The sequence below is a fragment of the Emys orbicularis genome, chromosome 3, assembly GCF_028017835.1.
Source record: "Emys orbicularis isolate rEmyOrb1 chromosome 3, rEmyOrb1.hap1, whole genome shotgun sequence".
Lineage (NCBI taxonomy): Eukaryota > Metazoa > Chordata > Testudines > Emydidae > Emys > Emys orbicularis.
Window position 1 is genome coordinate 49,997,410 of NC_088685.1, and position 19,962 is coordinate 50,017,371.

Sequence of the window (19,962 nt, forward strand, 5' to 3'; positions counted from 1 at the left end):
TAAGACATGTTTCACATTTTTCATGCCTTACCTGATGTTCAGCTATGAGTGCTTTAACATCCTCGATCTCCTGGGGGATGACCTCTTTATCTTTTTCACTAAGAGTAGTCTCTGCCCACTGCAACCAGGACAATAAGGCTTCCAACAATTCCTGCTTAGCAATAAGTCCAGCAAGGGCTCCTGCCAGTCTCTGCTGATGTTGCTTTGCCCATGCTAATACCTTGATAAAAAGTCAATCCATGAATATTTCCAAATCTGGTATGTTTCTTTGGAAAGTACCCCACTTGCTTTTATCCTTTCCTGATTTAAACAAGGGTCAGGATTATCAGAGTTCCTGTGCACCTGGAGTTCCCAGTTCAACCACGTTTCGTCACAAGCATTAACCTTCAGGTTTTATTAAACTTCCACAATAGTGTCTTCTCACAGCATATTAAGGACATGAATAGCCCCACTGAGATCACTGGAAATACTAGGAAAAGTGAATCAGGTAGAATCAGATCCCCATTTTTGGACACTCTGGAAGCTGTATTTGGCTACTATTTGTTTTCCTTTAAAGTGGTTCCCTTTTCCAGGGGTTCTCAAACTGGGGGTCGGGACCTCTCAGGGGGTCACAAGGTTATTACATGGGGGGTTTGCAAGCTGTCAGCCTCCACCTCAAACCCCGCTTTGCCTCCAGCATTTATAATGGTGTTAAATATATTAAAAAGTGTTTTTAATTTATAAGGGGGGGTCGCGCTAAGAGGCTTGCTATGTGAAAGGGGTCACCAGTACAGAAGTTTGAGAACCACTGCTTTAAACTATAAACATAGACACAAAACTTCACCTCCAGAAGCTGAGCATGTATTCTCCATGGCATGCCCATTAGGGCTTGTCAACATGGCATCGCAGTCCACACTACAGCATGTGAACTCTAGAGTTCTCTAATGCATTGCACTCCATCTATCTTGTGTCGACCCTGTTGGTGTGAACTAAAAGCTACCTAGTTCACATTACTGTAATCCTGTTTTGTGGCCTATGGAAAGCTGCTGAACAATTTGGAAATCACCACTGGATTCATGGGGGCATTTTAAGAATATTTTGGAATCCAGTATCCTCTAACACGATTATTACTGAGCAACGACAGAATACTTCGTATATATCCTGATTGTTGATTTTTTAAAGCATTATACTCTCTCCCTTGATACTATGGATTTGCTGAGGAGAAATGGGGGGTGGTATTTCCTAAAAAAAAAGTCTGACCAGCTGCTGTAGTTATTCTTTTACTTCTCAAAAGCAAAGTAAAACCTGGCCTCTTCACATCTATCAGCTTGGGTATTTTAAATAGTTGTGTTCTCAACAGCTGGATCATTTCCTCCAACGTAACAGTCTTGTTAATTGCCAACTATGTTCCAACCTATCAAAGACTGCCTGTTACTATGAAGGCTGCATGAGACATACTGACCTCTTCAAATCTGGCTCTGATGATTGTTATCCAGTGCTTAATGGTAGTGATGGAGTCTGGGTGGCAGATAGCCAGGATGGCTTCTCCCATACCTGCTGCTTTATTTAGTTCTGCCTTTTTGTCCTCCAACTTCCTCATGAATTCCTAAACCAGAAACAACGATTTCAGTTAGATGCTGGCACCAGTTGAAAGAAAAATCTGAGTAATTTCAATGAGTGTTGGCCAAATCTGGAAGACTAAAGTTCTCTACTGGATCATTCAAAACCTGAACTGATTCAATGGGCAGAGGGGAAAAAGTAAGAGACGAGACAAGTCCAATTCTTATAAGAAAAGTTCAGCGAGACAAAGTGGGCGAGGTAATATCTTTCACTTGATCAACTTCTGTTGGTAAGAGAAACAAGCTTTCGAGCCATGCAGAGCTCTTCTTAAGGTCTGGGAAAATGTCAACACTTTCAAAAGATGAGCCTGGGTGCTTAAATTCATAACTTTGCTAGACGCTAAAAATCCTGGTCTAAACAAAGACACTAGATTTATGGCTTATTACAACAATTACCCACTATCCCCCCTTTTTGTCCTATGACTGCCTGGGTATTAATGGGCCACTTCACCTTGAATGGTCTCTTAGAATACATGCTAACTACTTATGCTAAACTTTCTGTTCGATCTCATATTTAGCTGTGACATTCTGAGTACCTTTCCCAGATCTGGAGAAGAGCTCTGTGTAGCTCGGAAGCGTGTCTCTCTCAACAGCAGAAGCTGATCCAATAAAAGATATTACCTTACCCACCTCATCTCTCTAATATCCTGGGACTAACACTGCTACACCACCACTACATACAAGAAAAGTTAAGATCATTTAAAAAACCTATTCCATATAAAGAACTAAATTAAGATTTAAAATATGTAACATATTAGCCTGCAACTCTTTAGTAATGCAAAATGTTGTATATGCTTGTGGTATACATGACCCTATTCAAAAAAATCATACCACTCTATAAGATACTGTAAATCAAATGTGCTGTGGTTGGAGTCACTACTAGAAAATCTTCAGGAGACCTAGCCTGTTTATCAATACTAATCCTACAATATACCCAGCTAAAAGCTCCTTACCAGATGCTGAAGGAACAAACTATAAAGAACCAGACAGCAGAACTGGTTGGGAATTTTCCATGAGAATTATTTTCCAATGGAAAAATACTTTTTCCAAAACTGAAATTTCCCCCCCAAAATTTGATTTTCCATCAGGAAAACTGAAATGATGGCTCCCGGCTGGCCACCTGGAAAGCTCTCCTCAATTTCATTTTCTGTCTGCAGGGAGAAAATTAAATTGACATGAACCTTCCTGGTAGGCAGTTGGGGAGCTGCAGATGGGCTTGGGAAATGGCAGGGAAGCTGGGTGCCCTGGATACCTGCATGTCCCACAGCATCTCCAGCAGCTGGGCTTGGGGGGAAAGCTGAGAGGTGGGTGCTCAGGCTCCAACAGGTTCTTGTCAATTTCTAATTACCTCCTAAAACTTGCAGATTGTGTAGCTAGACTTGATTTGGGCAGAGTAGGCAGTACCTGAATCTGGATTAGGTTAAATAAGTGAATGACTCTGAGACCAAATCAGGGTTATGTTTCCAGTCTGGTTGTGTTGAAATCCCATGAGCTATTCTTGCAATTTCAGCTCAAAATGGTGTCTGTACATATACAGTGTATTTTAGTATTTGTTACACTGAGAAACTGGCAGCATTGGCAAGAGCCAGGCAGAATATTGGCAAACATAATGCAACTTTCCCTACACAACTCTATAAATAAACCTCAAAACCCTGATCTGCAAGAACCTAGATGTTTGGAATACTGAGCTTCCCCAAACTGTGCTGAACTCTGTGGTGGTTTAGTGATACACTAGAGAGAGATTGAGAACAAATTCATATCTTTTATTACTTAATGTAGTGCATTAACCTACTGTACCTCTTAGTCCCCAGAGACAGTGATGAGTGGTAGAAAACTTAAATTGTCTATGACATGTAGCCTTCATTAAATCATGTGCAGTTTTCAAGAAAAAAGCTAAGTAGTGGGACATAAAAATGGACCTTTGAGGTTAAATGCTTAAAAATGAAAAGCTTTCACTAACTGTGGCTTGATACAAAGGTATTAAAATCATTTTACAGGAATTATAAAATGCACTGTGAATAAAGGACACATTTAACATTTACCTCAATAATGCAGTCATTATAATCTAATAAGTGATTAGGGATAATATTGTAGCAACATAGACAGAAGAGAGATGATGTTTTAAATTTATGTAATATACCACACTTACCTACCTTTCATTTTTTCTCCTAAGAATTTCAGATGTACATTGGAGACATCACACTCATTATCAAATTAACAATGTATAACACAAATGGTAATGCTGTACAAATTTCAAAAGCAAGTCATCCTTTGCAATATTAATTGGCACAACACACATACCAAGTTTAGGGGGGAAATTAGGTACTTATGTACATATTTGCAATTTACATCATCACCAATAGATAGTAATTAAAAGACTGAATCTAACCCCCCAGTAAAATAACATCTAACTAGATTAAGTAAGCAGCTCTAATACTGTTACAGTTGTTTTTTATTATGAAGGCACTGGTCGAAGCCCCCTGGTTAAGGCTACAGTGAGAGCTCCTGTATAAGCCCCTTCCTTCCTAACTTCTCATCAGAAGGTGGCATTTGAAAATTGGTTATTAACGTTTGGAGAATAGTAACACTGGTGAGTCCAAAAGTGTAGTGTGCTACCTGGTGAGAATTTTTTCGATTTATTAATGTGTGCATGGGGTATTAAGGATGCTGTCAGAATTGTTCTTAGATTGTGATTTCCATAGTTTCAATGTTTATTCATTTTTTTTTACAAAAAAATGATGTGATTAATGGTACATCTTCTTTTAGAGTGGACTTAGCAATCTTAACTATAACTTAGCTAAGTTTTATTTTTGTGGGAATTATTTTATTAGTCTAGTGACACAGGATGACATGCAGGCTCCATTAAAATCAATGGGGGTTTTGACACTGATTTCAGCGGGGCCAGGATTTCACTTATACAGAGGAGAGCAAAAAAACAAAAGGGAACCATGTGGAGCAGCTAGAGAGGACGGGCAGATAACAGGCATACTTCACTCCCTCAAAGATACCAGAAAAGCAGCTGGCAGCGCTTCCATGGCATCAATGGCCATTATTTACCCCTTCACAGAACACAAGAATCAGGAGTCACCCAATGAAATTAATAGGCCGCAGGTTTAAAACAAACAAACATATATGAGGAAGGTGTGGCCAGACAGAGGAGGATGGAGCTAGGGAGCCACAGCACAAAGCACTACATTCCCAGTGGCCCCAAATTAAATGGCAAATTTCCACACAACTCAGTGGCAGTTGTTGAAACTTTCCCTCCTGTGTTGAAGATCCCGCAGATGGGAAAGCAGTAAACAGGCACAGTGAGGGAACCAGTGGCAGCACAACAGTGATTTGATTTGAACATGCTGACAGTGGTGATGACAGGCACTAGAAGGGGCAGATACTACATATGGATGCCCTGAGAGCTGTGTGTGGTTGAAGTCAGGATACTCTGAGGATTATTGAGTTATGCACAGTTAGACGGTCATGCCCTGTCAGCTGATACCACCAACCACAAGGAGTGGTAAAAATATGATGCTTTTTTGGCACCCTTAATTGCATGGAAGTTTTGTTACAATTTTCTCCCTCACAGTAGTCAAGAAATACATTACTATTATCATTCCTGCCATGGCCTAACTTCAGTATCAGGCAAATTAGTTGAAACTATAGCAAAAAACAGAATTATCAGACACATAGATGAACATGATTTGTTGGGAAGATCAACATGGCTTTTGTAAAGAGAAATCATGCCTCCCCGATCTATTAGAGTTATTTGAGAGGGTCAACAAACGTGGACAAGGGTGATACGGTGGATATAGTGTACTTTGACTTTCAGAAAGCCTTTGACAAGGTCCCTCACCAAAGGTTCTTAAGCAAAGTAAGCAGTCATGGGATATGAGGGAAGGTCATCTCATGGATCAGTAGTTAGAAGACAGGAAACAAAAGTTAGGAATAAATGGTCATTTTCAGACTCGACAGAGTTAAATAGAAGGGTCCCCCAGGGATCTGTACTGGGAGCAGTGCTGTTCAACATATTCATAAGTGATATGGAAAAAGGGTAAACACTGAAGTGGCAAAATTTGCAGATAGAAAATTACTCAAGATAGTTAAGTCCAAAGCAGACTGCAAAGAGTTACAAAGGGATCTCACAAAGCTAGGTGACTGGGCAAGAAAATGGTAGATGAAATTCAGTGTTGATGAATGCAAAGTAATGCACATTGGAAAACAATCTCAAATATCCATACAAAATGTATACATACTAAATTAGTTGCTACCATTCAAGAAAAAGAACTTGGGGGTCATTGTGGATAGTTCCCTGAAAACATCTGCTCAATGTGCAATGGCAGTCAAAAAAGCTAACTGCATTTTAGGAACCATTAGGAAAGGGATAGATAATAACACAGAAAATATCATAATGCCACTATATAAATTCATAGTACGCCCACACATTGAATACTACGTGCCATTCTGGTCGCACCATCTCAAAAAGGATATATCAGAACAGGAAAAGGTACAAAGAGGGCAACAAACATGATTAGGGGTATGGAACAGCTTCCATATTAGGAGAGATTAAAAAGACTGGAACTATTCAGCTTTGAAAAGAGACGACCAAGGGGGAACATGATAGAGGTTTATAATGAACATTGTGGAAAAAGTGAATGAGGAAGTGTTATTTACCCCTTCACAGAACACAAGAATCAGGAGTCACCCAATGAAATTAATAGGCCGCAGGTTTAAAACAAACAAAAGGAAGTGTTTCTTCATACAAAATAGAATCAACCTGTGAAACCCATTGCCAGGGGAGGTTGTGAAGGCTGAAAGTGTAGCTGGGCTGAAAAAAAAAATTAGATAAGTTTATGGAGGATAGGTCCAACAATGGCTTTTAGCTAAGATGGTCAGGGATGCAACCCCATGCTCTGGGTGTCCCTAAGCCTCTGACTGCCAGATGCTGGGGCTGGATGACACGGGATGGATCACTTGATAATTGCCCTGTTCTGTTCATTCCTTTTGAAGCATCTGGCATTGGCCACTGTCGGAAGACAGGATACTGGGCTAGATGCACTGCTGGTCTGACCCAGTAGGGCCATTCTTACTACTACAACTGCATGGAAGGTGTTTTGGGTTTTTTGAAGGCAACTTTCTCAATGGGAAGAGATATGCCCCTGAGTTTTTCCTTAGTTGTGTCATTAACTTAGTCATTTTTGCATTTCATTAGTTGAAATCCAGTTTGATGGCTTGTAACCTAAATCTCCAGTATCTTTGTCACTGTAATATTTCAATACATAATGCATGTGAAGCATGTCAACATGGTGCTTCATCATGACAGAAGGTTAATGGCTGATAACATCATTTTGATGACATATATAGATGATCTTGACAAAAAAGGTGTACGGTGGTTTCACTCAGAGTTGCTAGGAGAACAGCTATACTGTTGGTATTAAAACATCCTATTAACAAAGCTTACCAAGTTACATTGCTTGCAAGTAAGTTTTTGAACCAGTCTCTAATTTTATACAACTCCCTTAAAAATGGTATTTTTTGCATTATTTTCTTAGTAAGACAAAATGGCTTTAAAGCCTAGTGAGATGTTATCCTGATAGACAGATAGCCTGAACTAAAAATGGATGTTGAACCCTCAAATTTACAGAACTTTTAATTTCTTATTCTAGAAATAACTGTGAAAACAAGTCTTGTTGCAGGACGTGATTATACTAGAGATACTTTGCTTTGTTTCATTTTATTTCCACCTTTCAATAAATCAAGTCTAGCAGCCAGCATCCTCTCCATTATCTTACTTACCCTGTGCTGATCGATTAGTGTCCGCAGAGACTCTTCATCATCTGGGAGGATTCCATGGAAACGAAGGGCCTGCTCTGCCTCAGCCAGCCACTCCAAAAGAACATGCACAACAGCGTGAAATTCCTCTCCCTGTAAGAAAAAAAACAGCCCTTTCTGAGGGAATCTGACAGAAATCACTTGGCTTTGGATTCCTCCCTGAACAATGAAGCTGAGTCCAGCTTTGGAGTCATTAATCATGTAGCAATACAGGCACATTAACTTTCCATTAAAAAGTCAATGATATACAGTACTACATTTCCATGACTGTAAAAATGTCTCATGCATCTCAAAAATTGTAGGAAGCCTAAAAGCCTGTTCATGCTTTTAACCTTCTGATTTACAGTGTATGTGCAGCTCATCTCAGAATATCATGCCTTCATTCTGAAAAATGACAAAGGAGGTGCTTTCATGTACCAGCTGGAGAGATGGGAATTACACCTACTGAGTATCCTTAATCATTACTTAAGAAAAATTAACAGAGTAAGTCTTATGTGGGTAGAGAGGACAAGGAGAGTCCATCCGTGGGCACCCCGTGTAAAGACCAGCTATAGTCGTAGTTAGAGGTAGCACATTACTTCTTCTTTTGAGCTCCTTGGGGGAACATATTACCCCAAAGAAGGCAGTGGGCACAGTGGGCTTGGGACACAGTGGGGACAAGCTATCCCATCCTAAAGGATGCACACCTCTTGAGCACCAGGAAGCTCAATGTGTGATTTCCCTCTTAAGCGTCTCCTGGAGTGGGGCAGCTCCACACCAGCCCTTACTCAGGCCTGTGCCTAAAAGGCTTTATTTAGATCAGAGGTGGGCAAACTACGGCCCGCGGGCCGGACCGTCCTGCCCGGCCCCTGAGCTCCTGGCTGGGGAGGCTAGCCCCTGGCCCCTGCCCTGCTGTCCCTCCTCCCCCACAGCCACACTGCCATGCAGGCAACGCTCTGGGCAGTGGGGCTGCACGCTCCTGCAGGGCAGCATGTCTGGCTCTGGCCAGGTGGCACAGCTGCCAGAGCGGCATGGTAAGGGGGTTGGGGGGGTTGGATAAGGGGCACGGGTTCCCGGGGGGCAGTCAGGGGACAGGGAGCAGGGGGTGGTTGGATGGGGTGGAGGTTCTGGGGGGGGGTGTCAGGGGATGGGGAGGGTTTGGATAAGCGTGGGAGTTGGATAAGCATGGGAGTCCCGGGGGCCTGTCAGGGGGCGGGGGTGTGGATAGGGGTCAGAGCAGTCAGGGGACTGGGAGCTGGGGGGGTGGAATAGGGGGTGGAGTTTTAGGGGCGGGGGGGTCCCGGAAGGGGGTTGTCAGGGGAGGTTGGATGGGTTGAGGGTTCTGAGGGGGCCAGTCAGGGGGCTGGAAGTGGGAGGGGGCGGATAGGGGGTGGGGGCCAGGCTGTTTGGGGAGGCACAGCCTTCCCTACCCGGCCCTCCATACAGTTTTGCAACCCCGATGTGGCCCTCAGGCCAAAAAGTTTGCCCACCCCGATTTAGATTGTAAGATCTTTGGGGCAGATAGTCTCTTTTTGCTGGTTGTTTGTACAATGGGGGCCCTGGTCCATGACTGGGGCTCCTAGGTGCTAATGCAATATAATAAGAAGAAGAAAAAAGAAGATAAGGCACAACCTACCCTGTAGTGAAAAAGTGTAAAATTAGGGGGGGAAATATTTGAATTTTTTTTGATCATTTTCTTAATTATAACATTAAGTTTTCAAGCAGTAAATTTGTCTGTGTTTTCTTTGCTTCTCCTATCCTTTTTTACCTGGTGTAGGGCCTGTTCCAGTCGCGTTTGCTTGGATACGGACAGGGCGCAAACCGTCTCCCAGCGAGTGCTTAGCTCCTGCATTTGGACCTTTACCCAGGAGGAGTCATCACGACTGCCTTCTATGAGTTCTCGAGCAGAGCGTTTCAGAGCCTGGACACTGCTTGTCCTCTTCCCCAGCTCCTTCTGGAAGACCTGGGGACCACACACACATTTTACATGTTCAATTTATCACGGCTTCAGTGTCTCACGTGTGACGTAGTTAGTGGGGATATGGAGAAGACTAAATTAGGGTTTAGTTTTACAGAAAATACCTCAATCTAAACATTCTAAAATGCACATTATAAGATTTTCACACCCTACATTTGGCTTTCTTTTCAATTGGGGTTAAATGGCTCCATATGGGGTTAAATGGCACATTTTCTGCAAGAAAGCCCTCTAAGCTTCAACACTAGCTCATTTACACTGGGAAGAAGGCTCACTCAACCTGAAAAAGTTGCCTAGCCTCGTGAAACATGGGAGTATATTTGTAGCTAGACCCTCTGAACTACTTGACCCACTGCGATGCACAAAAATCTGGTCACCTTAACATACGGGCTTTAAGCCCTTCAAAGCAATCGATCTGCTGACACGATGATGAATGTGCAAGTCTGTCCCAAATCACAGTGCAGTCAGATAAAGTGCGCATCAAGGAGCCGGGTTAAAATACTAAAATATAAATAAAAGTCCATCTGGTAATTTGACTGGATGGGCGATAGATTATGTCACATATTTCACATATTTAAGTGTTTGCATGTTCAGGTTCACAGCTGGAAAAATATCCACTTTCAAGAAAGACCCTTCTACATGATATGACAATTACAATGCACTGGATTACTGCTGATATATTAGTTAAAGTGCACAATGTGACTGCAGCATTGGTTCCATGACACACATGTCTATGTTTCTAAGATACATCTCATATGTGAGGGCCAGATATTTTCTCTTCTGCCCAAAGTCCTGCTTTGAGCAGGGGATTGGACAAGATGACCTCCTGAGGTCTCTTCCAACCCTAATATTCTATGAAAGCCTGAGTAAACAGACTTCTGACAATAGGACACAGTGGTGGCTGATGTGAAGGGAACGGAATCATTCCACACCCAACTGTTCCACAGCTACTATAATTGGATTCAATGGACTCCACAGCAGCTTTTTCCACCATAGTACTGAGCTGGGCCTGCAGAATGACAGATTCACTGGCTATGTCCTGGATCCACGTCAATCTTCACTTCACAAAACCCCTCTCCAAGCTACAGCGGATCGAGCCTCGGTAGCACTGCAGAGTGCTGATTTCACAGCATTTTCCATTGTAGTCGGGAGCTTTGTGATGTCCAAACGTTCCAGGTTAAATGGTTTTCTTCAGATTCTAAGAAAACGTTTCTTTTTACAATTACAGAAAATTATATTGAAGTGGCTGCCCACAGTCTGATATTAATTAATAATAATTAGAAAAATATTTTTGTAATTACTTTGTGATTATCAATCAGGTTCATCACCAAATCGATGTCTCCATGCACTGGCTGATCTTCTGCCAACTGAGGTTCAATTTTATATAGCCAGTCGATGAGAGCCTGCAGAGCATCAGTAAATTGTCCTGAAAATAACAGGGCTTCCTCCAGTTTGTTTTGTCTGGGGAAAAAAAAAAAACACTAAGAAAAAAATCAATCACATTTATTAAGGAAACCTGCAATATAACTGACAGCATCCAATAGTCGCTAATAGATAATGATTTTTTTCAGCAGTTAGTGAATGAGAAAAAACCTTAGGGTCACAGTGGGAGCCTGTGGGGAGAGGAGGGATGGGCACGGCTTTTCAGAGCTCCCTGGAACACAAAGAGAGTATACACATTGCACCACCTCTTGGAAGGATGCAGAGCACACCTCACTTTAGTGCATTCCCTCTCAGCAGGGATGCCTGGTGTCGGGGACGAGCAGGGCCATCTCCCAGCCCATCTTTCCCTTTGAGGTGACCAGAGCACAGGGACTACTAGGAAGGAGCAGTGCTTGTGCTACCCATTTAAAATACTCCAAACAACCAACTTCTATTCCTCCTTATACAGCACAGAGAAGCACAAAAAGAACACAACCCCCTCTTCTTTACCTCTGCAAGTCTCCTTTAAAACAAGGAAACTTGGCCTTTCATTTTACCTTTCCACAGATTTTCCACAGATCGTATCCCATTTGTCTCTGAGCTCACTCAGCATATCGTCCAGTTTCAAATTGTCATCCGCCAGAGAGGTTTTCTCTTTGAGGGAGCGTCCAGTCCTGTTTGTGGTGTCATACACAGAATGCTTGGCTCCAAGAGATTTCTGGAACTCCTGTAGGAGTAGAAGTAAAGGTAAACACCTGTATAGTACTAGGTACTTGTGAGCTTTCACTAATTCTTTCTTTTCATATCATTTTTGAACCAATTAATACATTTATAAATGATGCTGTAAGAAAGTCTTTATATCTCCCATAAATCATATTAAAATGCAAGAGAAATTAAATTGGGGGAGGGATAGCTCAGTGGTTTGAGCATTGGCCTGCTAAACCAGGGTTGTGAGTTCAATCCTTGAGAGGGCCACTTAGGGATCTGGGGCAAAATCAGTACTTGGTCCTGCTAGTGAAGGCAGGGGGCTGGACTCGATGACCTTTCAGGGTCCCTTCCAGTTCTATGAGATAGGATATCTCCATATATTAAAAGATTTCTGGTCTGCCAGTGCTATGGTGAAGCTTAAAGTACTAGAGTTCTAGAGCCAGATCCTTTCCCTGCTCTAGCTCCTCTGCACTGTTCTGCAAGCATGAATGGCCTGAACTCTTATTTAACTAACCCCTTGAGGATTCCTCCTGCACTGAGGAATCTGCAGTTGGCACAGAGCTGGCCATAGCAATTGCTACGCCACCACCTTCCTATCCCTCAGCACAAAGGACTGAGGTACGGTCTGAAGGAAAGGGGAATGACCAGAGTAACCCTGCTTTCTCGAACAGTCCTTCGAGAGTATGGGCAGAGGGATTAAAATAGAGCATTACTCTATCTGCACTAATTTGTGTTGAGGGCTCAGGCTGGTGTAGACTGACTCCAGGATCTAGGGGCTGCAAAGGGGTTCATTATCCCAGCTAGTCCACTAAGTTCTGAAGTCTCATATTCAAACCCCCTACTGGCAGGTCCTGTTGTGTGCCTTCCTTCAACACCCAAACTTTCCTGGATGACAGTGGCAAATTGGGGTTCGCAAGGAAATCAAAGTCATGGCCCTACCGCTGCATTTATTTTATAATTTAATACTTCAGCTCCCTTTTTTTCCCCATCCCTTAAGAAACCTGAAGTAGTCCACTACCTGCACCCTTTGAGAAACACACACATACACACAATCTTCCCCTAGGATAAACTAAGATCTTTTCAAAGTACTTTCAAAGTGGAGGGGAAGTATGGGGGAGGCAAAAAAATCGGAATAAAAAAAATTCCTTTTCACATGAACTTTTAAACAATTGTTTAAACTGTTCATGAATTTATATTTTCTTTGGTGGGGGCTGTTAATCACCCAGCACTACATACGTAGTGTTGCTTGATTTTCACAAACAGACAAAATGAAATAGCTGCCAGAGAAAGACTATGCAGTAAAAGGGGAGTCAGAGATGAACAAAAGGTTTTAGTTAATTCATTCATCCAGGGTTAGCCTGGATACATAATGCCAAATTTCATTTTCACTTGATTTCACTGAGGAGTAACTGAGAGCAGATTTTTAGCCCATGGTTTAAGTCACCTCAGATATTAACTGTAGATTGGTGAATTAAACCTTCAATATTTAATTATCTACAGTAACTCCTCACTTAAAGTCATCCCGGTTAACGTTGTTTCGTTGTTTGTTGCTGATCAATTAGAGAACATGCTCGTTTAAAGTTGCGCAGCGCTCCCTTATAACAGTTGTTTGGCAGCTGCCTGCTTTGTTCACCGCTTGCAGAAACAGCAGCCCGTTGGAGCTAGCTGGTGGGGGCTTAGAACCAGGGTGGACCGGCAGCCCCTCCATCAGCTCTCTTCTCCCCTAAATTCCCTGTGCGGCAGCCACCCAGCAGGCTATCCATTGCCCAGCAGTTCAGCTGTCCCTCCCCCCACTGCCGTGTGCTGCTCCTGCCCTCTGCCTTGGAGCTACTCCCGGGAGCCTACTGCTTGCTGTGCAAGGCGGGAGGGGGGCGGGGGGGAGGGAAAGGAAGGAGAGGAGTGCTGTCAGAGTGTCCCATTTCCCCCACCCCCCGCTCCTTTACCCCATTTTCACAGAGTGGGGCGGGACGGGACATGACAGGGCTCAGGAGGGAGGGAACTTGCTGGCAGCAGCTGCTGTCTCAACTTGCTGATCTACTTAAAAAGGCAATGTACTTAGAGTGGGATCAGAGTACTTTAAGGGGCAATGCGCATCTCTCTCACACACACATGGTGTGTGTCTCTGTCTCTCTCTGCCATGCTGTCTCTCCTCCCTCCATTCATGCTGCCTTGTACAGTGTGAGGCTACATTAACAACAATCTGTTAACCCTTGAGGGCTCAGCCACGTGCTAGTTCATCATTTAGCAGTAAGGCATTCCCTGGGAAATAGCCCACCCTTTGACTTCACCACCTCAACCAAGCTTCACAATCATCATTGCTGTGTACAGTATTAAATTGTTTGTTTAAAACTGATACTGTATATGTGTGTGTGTGTGTGTGTATGTGTATATATATATATATATATATATATATGTAAAAAATATAGTCTTTTGTCTGGTGAAAAAAATTTCCCTGGAACCTAACCCCCTCATTTACATTAATTCTCATGGGGAAATTGGATTCGCTTAACATCGTTTTGCTTAAAGTAGCATTTTTCAGGAACATACAACAACGTTAAGCGAGGAGTTACTGTACTTTCCTTCCATAGCAGATTGGTACTTATATTCACAGGTTAAGCGGGCCAAATCTTGTAAGGAATAAATCTGCACTAGGTCAAGGATGGATTGGATGACCTAATAGGGTTTTTCCATCTCTGACTTCTAAAAATAATATATAAGGAGAAAAAATTAAAAATAACTAATAAACAGACTACGAATAACCCCCCAAATCCCTGGCAACATAAATAAATATATGAGAGAGAGAGAGAGAGAGAGAGAGAGAGAGAGAGAGAGAGAGAGAGAGAGAGAGAGAGAGAGAACATTTTATCTTGGGGAATGTTGTGGTGTTTTTTATTATTATTAATTGTTTTGCAGTGATAACCTGGGAAACAGTGAAGCAGAGTTATTGCTTACAACACACACACAACTTCAGTGCACATCATCAGTTCAGATAGTAATATCATTAACTAAGTAGAACAAGAAAAGGCTGGCTCACAAATTCCTGGTCTGAAAAGACAAAGACAGACTTTGGATGGGAGGAAAGAGACAACATATGAGCAGGATGAAATGCAGGATGATGAGAGGCACTTGGCTTATTAAATACAAATTTGGTTGATTTTTTTGTTTAGCCTGATGATTAAATACACTGAAATCATCTCCCGTCCTCCTTCTATTATTTATGTCCCTCACTAGCCTCCAAAACAATTGCCAGCTTCAATCACAGTGTCTTTAAGCCACACTGTACTCCATCCCTCATCATAGATGTGATTCATAAGATTTAAATAAAATTAATAAGTAGATGACTTAGGCAGCTAGTTTCTTGTAGGCATTTTGGAAGAAGGGGGACTTGAAGGAGGCATTTAAATAAGGAGGGTAGTGAGTTTGCCCACCAATTTGAGGAAGGGTGGAGACATGAAAGAGGTGCCATATTATTTGTGGGAGAAACAGACAAATAGGACATGGAGGGTAGTTTCACCAGTGAAGAGGAGAGGGAAGGCAATAAATAAAAAAAAGACAATAAAAGACATGAGCAGGGAAGTAGGAGCGGCAGTTACATTCGGCCTTGAAGGACACCAGAAGAAGTTTGAACTTGATGATGTGGAGAAGGCTAGCAGTAGAGCGATTCATAGGGGGATGATGTGGTCAGAACAGGCAAAAAGGATGATCGTAATGCCTGCATTTTGCTCTAATTCTATATGATTTTAATTTTTGGCAACTATAGCAAACCCCAGAGCATACTAAAATGCAGAACTAGCAAGAACACTAGCACAAGTTTAGCTGAAGGTTTCAAGAGCAAATGAAGGTAAAGCCAGTGTTGCTTGACAAGCTGCCAAGCTTCTAAAAGTAAAGGAAAATATTTTCCATGTTGGTATGCAAAGCTTAAGCCATCATGGAAAATAAGAGAGGATAAAAAAAATGAATTGGAGACTGTTGGGGAAAACAAACATAATAGTATAGTGTAAGGACTTTAAGGGGGTATAAGGCGATCACTATAAGGAGCTAGACTAAGGGCGGAAATGTGGGGGTGCAATCTCTTGAGTGCACCATGTGGGACAAAAGAATGGTTGGGGAACACCATGGAAATACTTCAAAAGAGCAGGACAATTCTATATCAGCATTGCAAAAAAACTAACTGTCCTACACTCACAAGCATGTCTTTATCTCTGAGAAAATTCTTCCAAGTTAAACTTTTCCACACAACTTTACATTAGAGGATTCTACCATCCATCCATGCAGTGCCCATAACCATGTTACCTGGGCTGTTTAAAAAATAAAGTCAAAGTAAAGATTTCCTCGGGGATTTTTCTCTGTCTTTTGTGGGGTCTACAGTTAATTTTTTTCCCTTTCACTTTACTATTATTAGTTATGGAAAAGCCAAATCAATCAGGTGATTTACATTTAGAACTGAAAGCAGTTGGGTTTGTTGAAAGGCGTTTCAGAGCTGTGGTTCCCAAGCAGAGAGAGATGTCTCTCCTACTCTTACACATTTCACCCTTGTTACTGGCAATTCCATTGCACCTGATGCTTTTCAAATTATTTAACTAATCTTTCTACTTGACATATGAAGGATTTGCCGGTCAAAATACAAGATTATTTCTTACTTTTGAGGGAATCCTAAAATGTGAAAAGGAGATTTTAAATCATCCTAACACAATACAAATCAAAACAATTTGTTGGTAACTGTAATTTTGGTAACTTTGTGATTTTAAAGACCAAAGAAGCGTATAATATAATCTCTTTGAATATTTTTCTTTTTCATAAAATATTTCTCTCTCTCTTTGTTGAGAGTTTCCATGGTTCCCTATTATTTTATCTTTCCTCTTCAGTGTTTACTTCTTCCCCACAGATGAACAGGGACTGGGAAGAGCCCTTCCCATTCCCATTAATTTTACCATCTGGAAATGAGCCAGCATTTTAATTTGATGCTGGCAAACATTTCAGCATAGTGAAGCCATAAATCTATTGCTCTCTGCTGATTAAATAGTACAGGGTTGATAGACTTTCCTGTCATTGGACTTGGACATCCTGCATTTCATCATTCATGACTTACCTTATGCTGTGTAAGCTGCATCTTTATTTTGTCTGGATCATTTGCAATTTCGAGCTCTGAATCCAATGACTTTTCTGACTCTTCCAACCATGCCATAAGTTTGTTCCAGGCTTCATGGAACTGTGGAAAAGCATGACTTGGATTCACACAAATGTATAAACATGTTAGTGCATAAAATACTCAGAAAAGATTAAAACCTGACATGCCAGCTCAGGGCCAGAGTGTGACCAGCTGCTAGAGAGAGGTGCAATCATGGGGCAAATCCAAGGAGCCTTCCTCTCTTCATGGCCCCCTAATGGGCCATTCATTCTCATTGGAGCTGACCTCACCCTCTTAACACAATCAGCAACCTTTAAGGGGTATCACAGTATGCATGCTCCCCAGGATTTCCAGGGAGCTCTGTGAGACATAATGTTGATGTGGTATGGCTCTGCACCCACGTGGACTAGGACCCTAAAGGCCCTCCATTTTTATTCAGTTCCTACTCAGCTAAGAATTCTACTGACTGCATTTCTCCTGAGTAAGGACTGGGAAAACACAGTAAGCATGTTGCTTATTTATTGAACCTATGGACCAGCCCTAAGGACAATAGCAGTAATCATTTTGGGGAACCCTCCCACAGATCACTAGTTAAGGAAAGTTTCTGTGTGGATTTCTCTCATCCTACCAGGAATAATCCTTGTGGAAGAGCATCAGGCTCTCAAACCTTTCTCTCTTCTGCAGCGCAGTAAAAACAACCTTCAAGGAAAAGAGGCAACGAAGAAGAAATAGACTCTAGGGTTCTTGATGCGAAACATCAAGAGCCGTGTCTTGAGGAAGGGAATTTACTGGCCTTGTCTTTTCACTCCACTCTTTTAAGCTCTGTAGCTGGGTGAGTACCCAGCTCCGGCCCTGGAAGGGTAAAAGCAGCCCTGGAGAGGGCTGCAGCGGAGACAGCTAGGCTGATTAGAAAAGCAGCCACAGCTGTGGGCCGCCTAATCAGGGCCCAGCTGGCCCTTATAAGAGGGCTGAGGCCAGAAGCTGAACACAGAGACAATCTCTCTCTAGCTGTTGAGAGGGATGGGCTGGCTGCTGGGAGCTGAGCAGGGTACCTAGACTGGAGCAGGGCTGGGGAAAGGCCAGAGGAGCTGGGGAGCTCCAGCCTGGAAACCCCCCAGGCTGCAGGCCTTGTTAAAGGCCAAGAAGGTACTGGGGTTGCAGAGGAGCAGGTCCAAACCCTCCTTGCAAATGGTGAGTGACAATTATACTGCAGTCTGCCCCAGTGAGCAGGGGCTAGATGGTGACTGGCAGTAGCCAAAGACTGAGGTGAGGTGGGGATAGAGAGTTGGGGGTTCCCCGGGGGAGGGGAGACCCAGCGAGACTGCGGGGTACTGCAGGGGGCAGAACCCTGGCAGAAGGGTCCGGGAGGGACACAGGGGCCAGCGGCAAGGCGAGACACCGGCCTGCAGAGGGCGCTCCGGAGGCTGGCAAGCTAATTCCCTGGACGACCAGCAGGAGGCGCCGCCGGGTGAGTCGTCACACCGGTACAAGCTCCTAATAAAAACGCACTTCTGCTGAGCTGCCTATACTAAATCTTCTTGATTGTACAGAAAATCCCTGTTGTTTCCTTTCCCTGACATCGGTCTGTCTCTCCACCCAGCTGGCCAAGGAGTGGGAGCATAGAACAATTAGAATCCCTTTCCATCCATTTGGACCCTGCACTGGTCGGGAACCTGGCTCTTGAAGTCAGCACTCAGCTATACTGCTATACTACTCTCCATCTCCATACATTGTTTCTGCTTTCTGATTGTCTGAGAGTCACTGTGACCAGCTCTGCAAAGTATTCTCTCTCTACCGTATATCTTCCTGCAGATTTGTGTGTGTGTGTGTGTGTGTGTGTGTGTGTGTGTGTGTGTGAGAGAGAGAGAGAGATGTTGTTTGAAAATAAATTGTATTTTATGATATGATTGCACAATTTATTACATCTAACAGTTCGTGTCATCCCAGTTGTGTGGTGGCAACAATTAACACAGGTATGTGTCTTGGCTTGTGAACATGGACACGACTCTATTTCAATAAAATAAACAAACACTTCCCTGTTGAAGTTTAAACACACTAAGCTCCAATTCCCCATCTATCATATATGCCCTTTGCTAAGGGACATATGAATCAGAGATTAACTGACCAATTCCTGGAGAGGTGAACTATGTATGAGCATTTCCATTTCTTAAGTTCTTCCTCACAGTAAGTCACCAGAGTGTCCTTGCCAGACAGAAAATATTGTTATAGCGGCCAATATAAGGGCAGGGAGAATTAAACATTACTAAGGTAAAACACACCACTAAAAAGAAAACAGTGGACAATATCTCACTCTCTAATACAGAAATGGGTCCATCACACTCTTTCCAGTAAAAAGTTGATTATGTAATTTCTTCTGGAAGGCAGAAGGCACTGATATACATCTGGAAGCCATACTGCAACTCTCTTCCTTTATAGACTATATTACATTGCTGACAGAAGTTGCTGCTTGGTTGAAAGTGAAGCTTTCACCTTCCAAATGAAGTGCTCTATGATTGAATCACAGAAATTGCTCCACTAGCTCAGACTAATAGATTCTGTTACATTAACTCCAGGCTTCCTTAACAATGCTTTAAAGCACCATATATGTCATGGGTCTGGATTTAGTTAGAGCTAAGTTCAAAGAGCTTTACAACAACTGTCAAATTACCTGTTTCGTTCGTTTCCTTGCATCATCCAAAGCTCTTCCTCTTTCCACTAAGCGTTGAACCACTTTTTCCCATCTACTCTGTACACTAATCAGCAGATTCTTAATAAGGACAACATCCTGTTTCTGGCTGAAATATTTCAGATGGGTTCCAGTTTTATCCAGCTCTATGATCTGGTCTCGGTGAGAATTCACTTCCGTAGCAAAGACCTTGCAAAAGGAAGAAAACCACACTTAAATGTTACACTGGTCACTCATGTAACAAACACAGAAAAAAAATGATGTGGTTCTGGACTTTCTGGTGGGAGAGACTATAAAATACATCTTAAAAGACATAAAAAGATTTTCTGAGTGACAGCATTACAGGATTGCTTTGGACATTAATACAGTACCTCCACAGAGCTGGAGGAAAACACTACACATCTGTTTCTTGACATACCTTGTGTTCATCAATTTGAAACAAGACAGTGTCCAAGATAAGACTTGGCCGAGAAGCCACATTCAAAGTCTGCTCTGCCTGGGTAAGCCAGTTGATGAAGTCTTGAAGTGAGTTGTGGAACTCCATAGCCAAATTCAGGGCCTCTTCCAGTTTGGCCTATAAAGATATATAGTTATTTAGTAACAGCTGATGTTTAATTGGTGCTTCGTTGACTAAACCATTTTA

The 19,962-nt window shown here is 42.5% G+C and overlaps 1 protein-coding gene across 1 annotated transcript in view; it reads right to left on the reverse strand.

Moving 5' to 3' along the window:
* The window catches only part of DST (dystonin), a 434,612-nt gene that overhangs the window by 19,366 nt on the left and 395,284 nt on the right, over window positions 1-19,962 (reverse strand). The window contains 9 exon segments of the mRNA XM_065400686.1: window positions 32-220; window positions 1,442-1,585; window positions 7,386-7,514; window positions 9,169-9,363; window positions 10,677-10,836; window positions 11,355-11,524; window positions 16,595-16,714; window positions 19,302-19,508; window positions 19,738-19,893. Coding sequence (XP_065256758.1) covers window positions 32-220; window positions 1,442-1,585; window positions 7,386-7,514; window positions 9,169-9,363; window positions 10,677-10,836; window positions 11,355-11,524; window positions 16,595-16,714; window positions 19,302-19,508; window positions 19,738-19,893 — 1,470 coding nt within the window.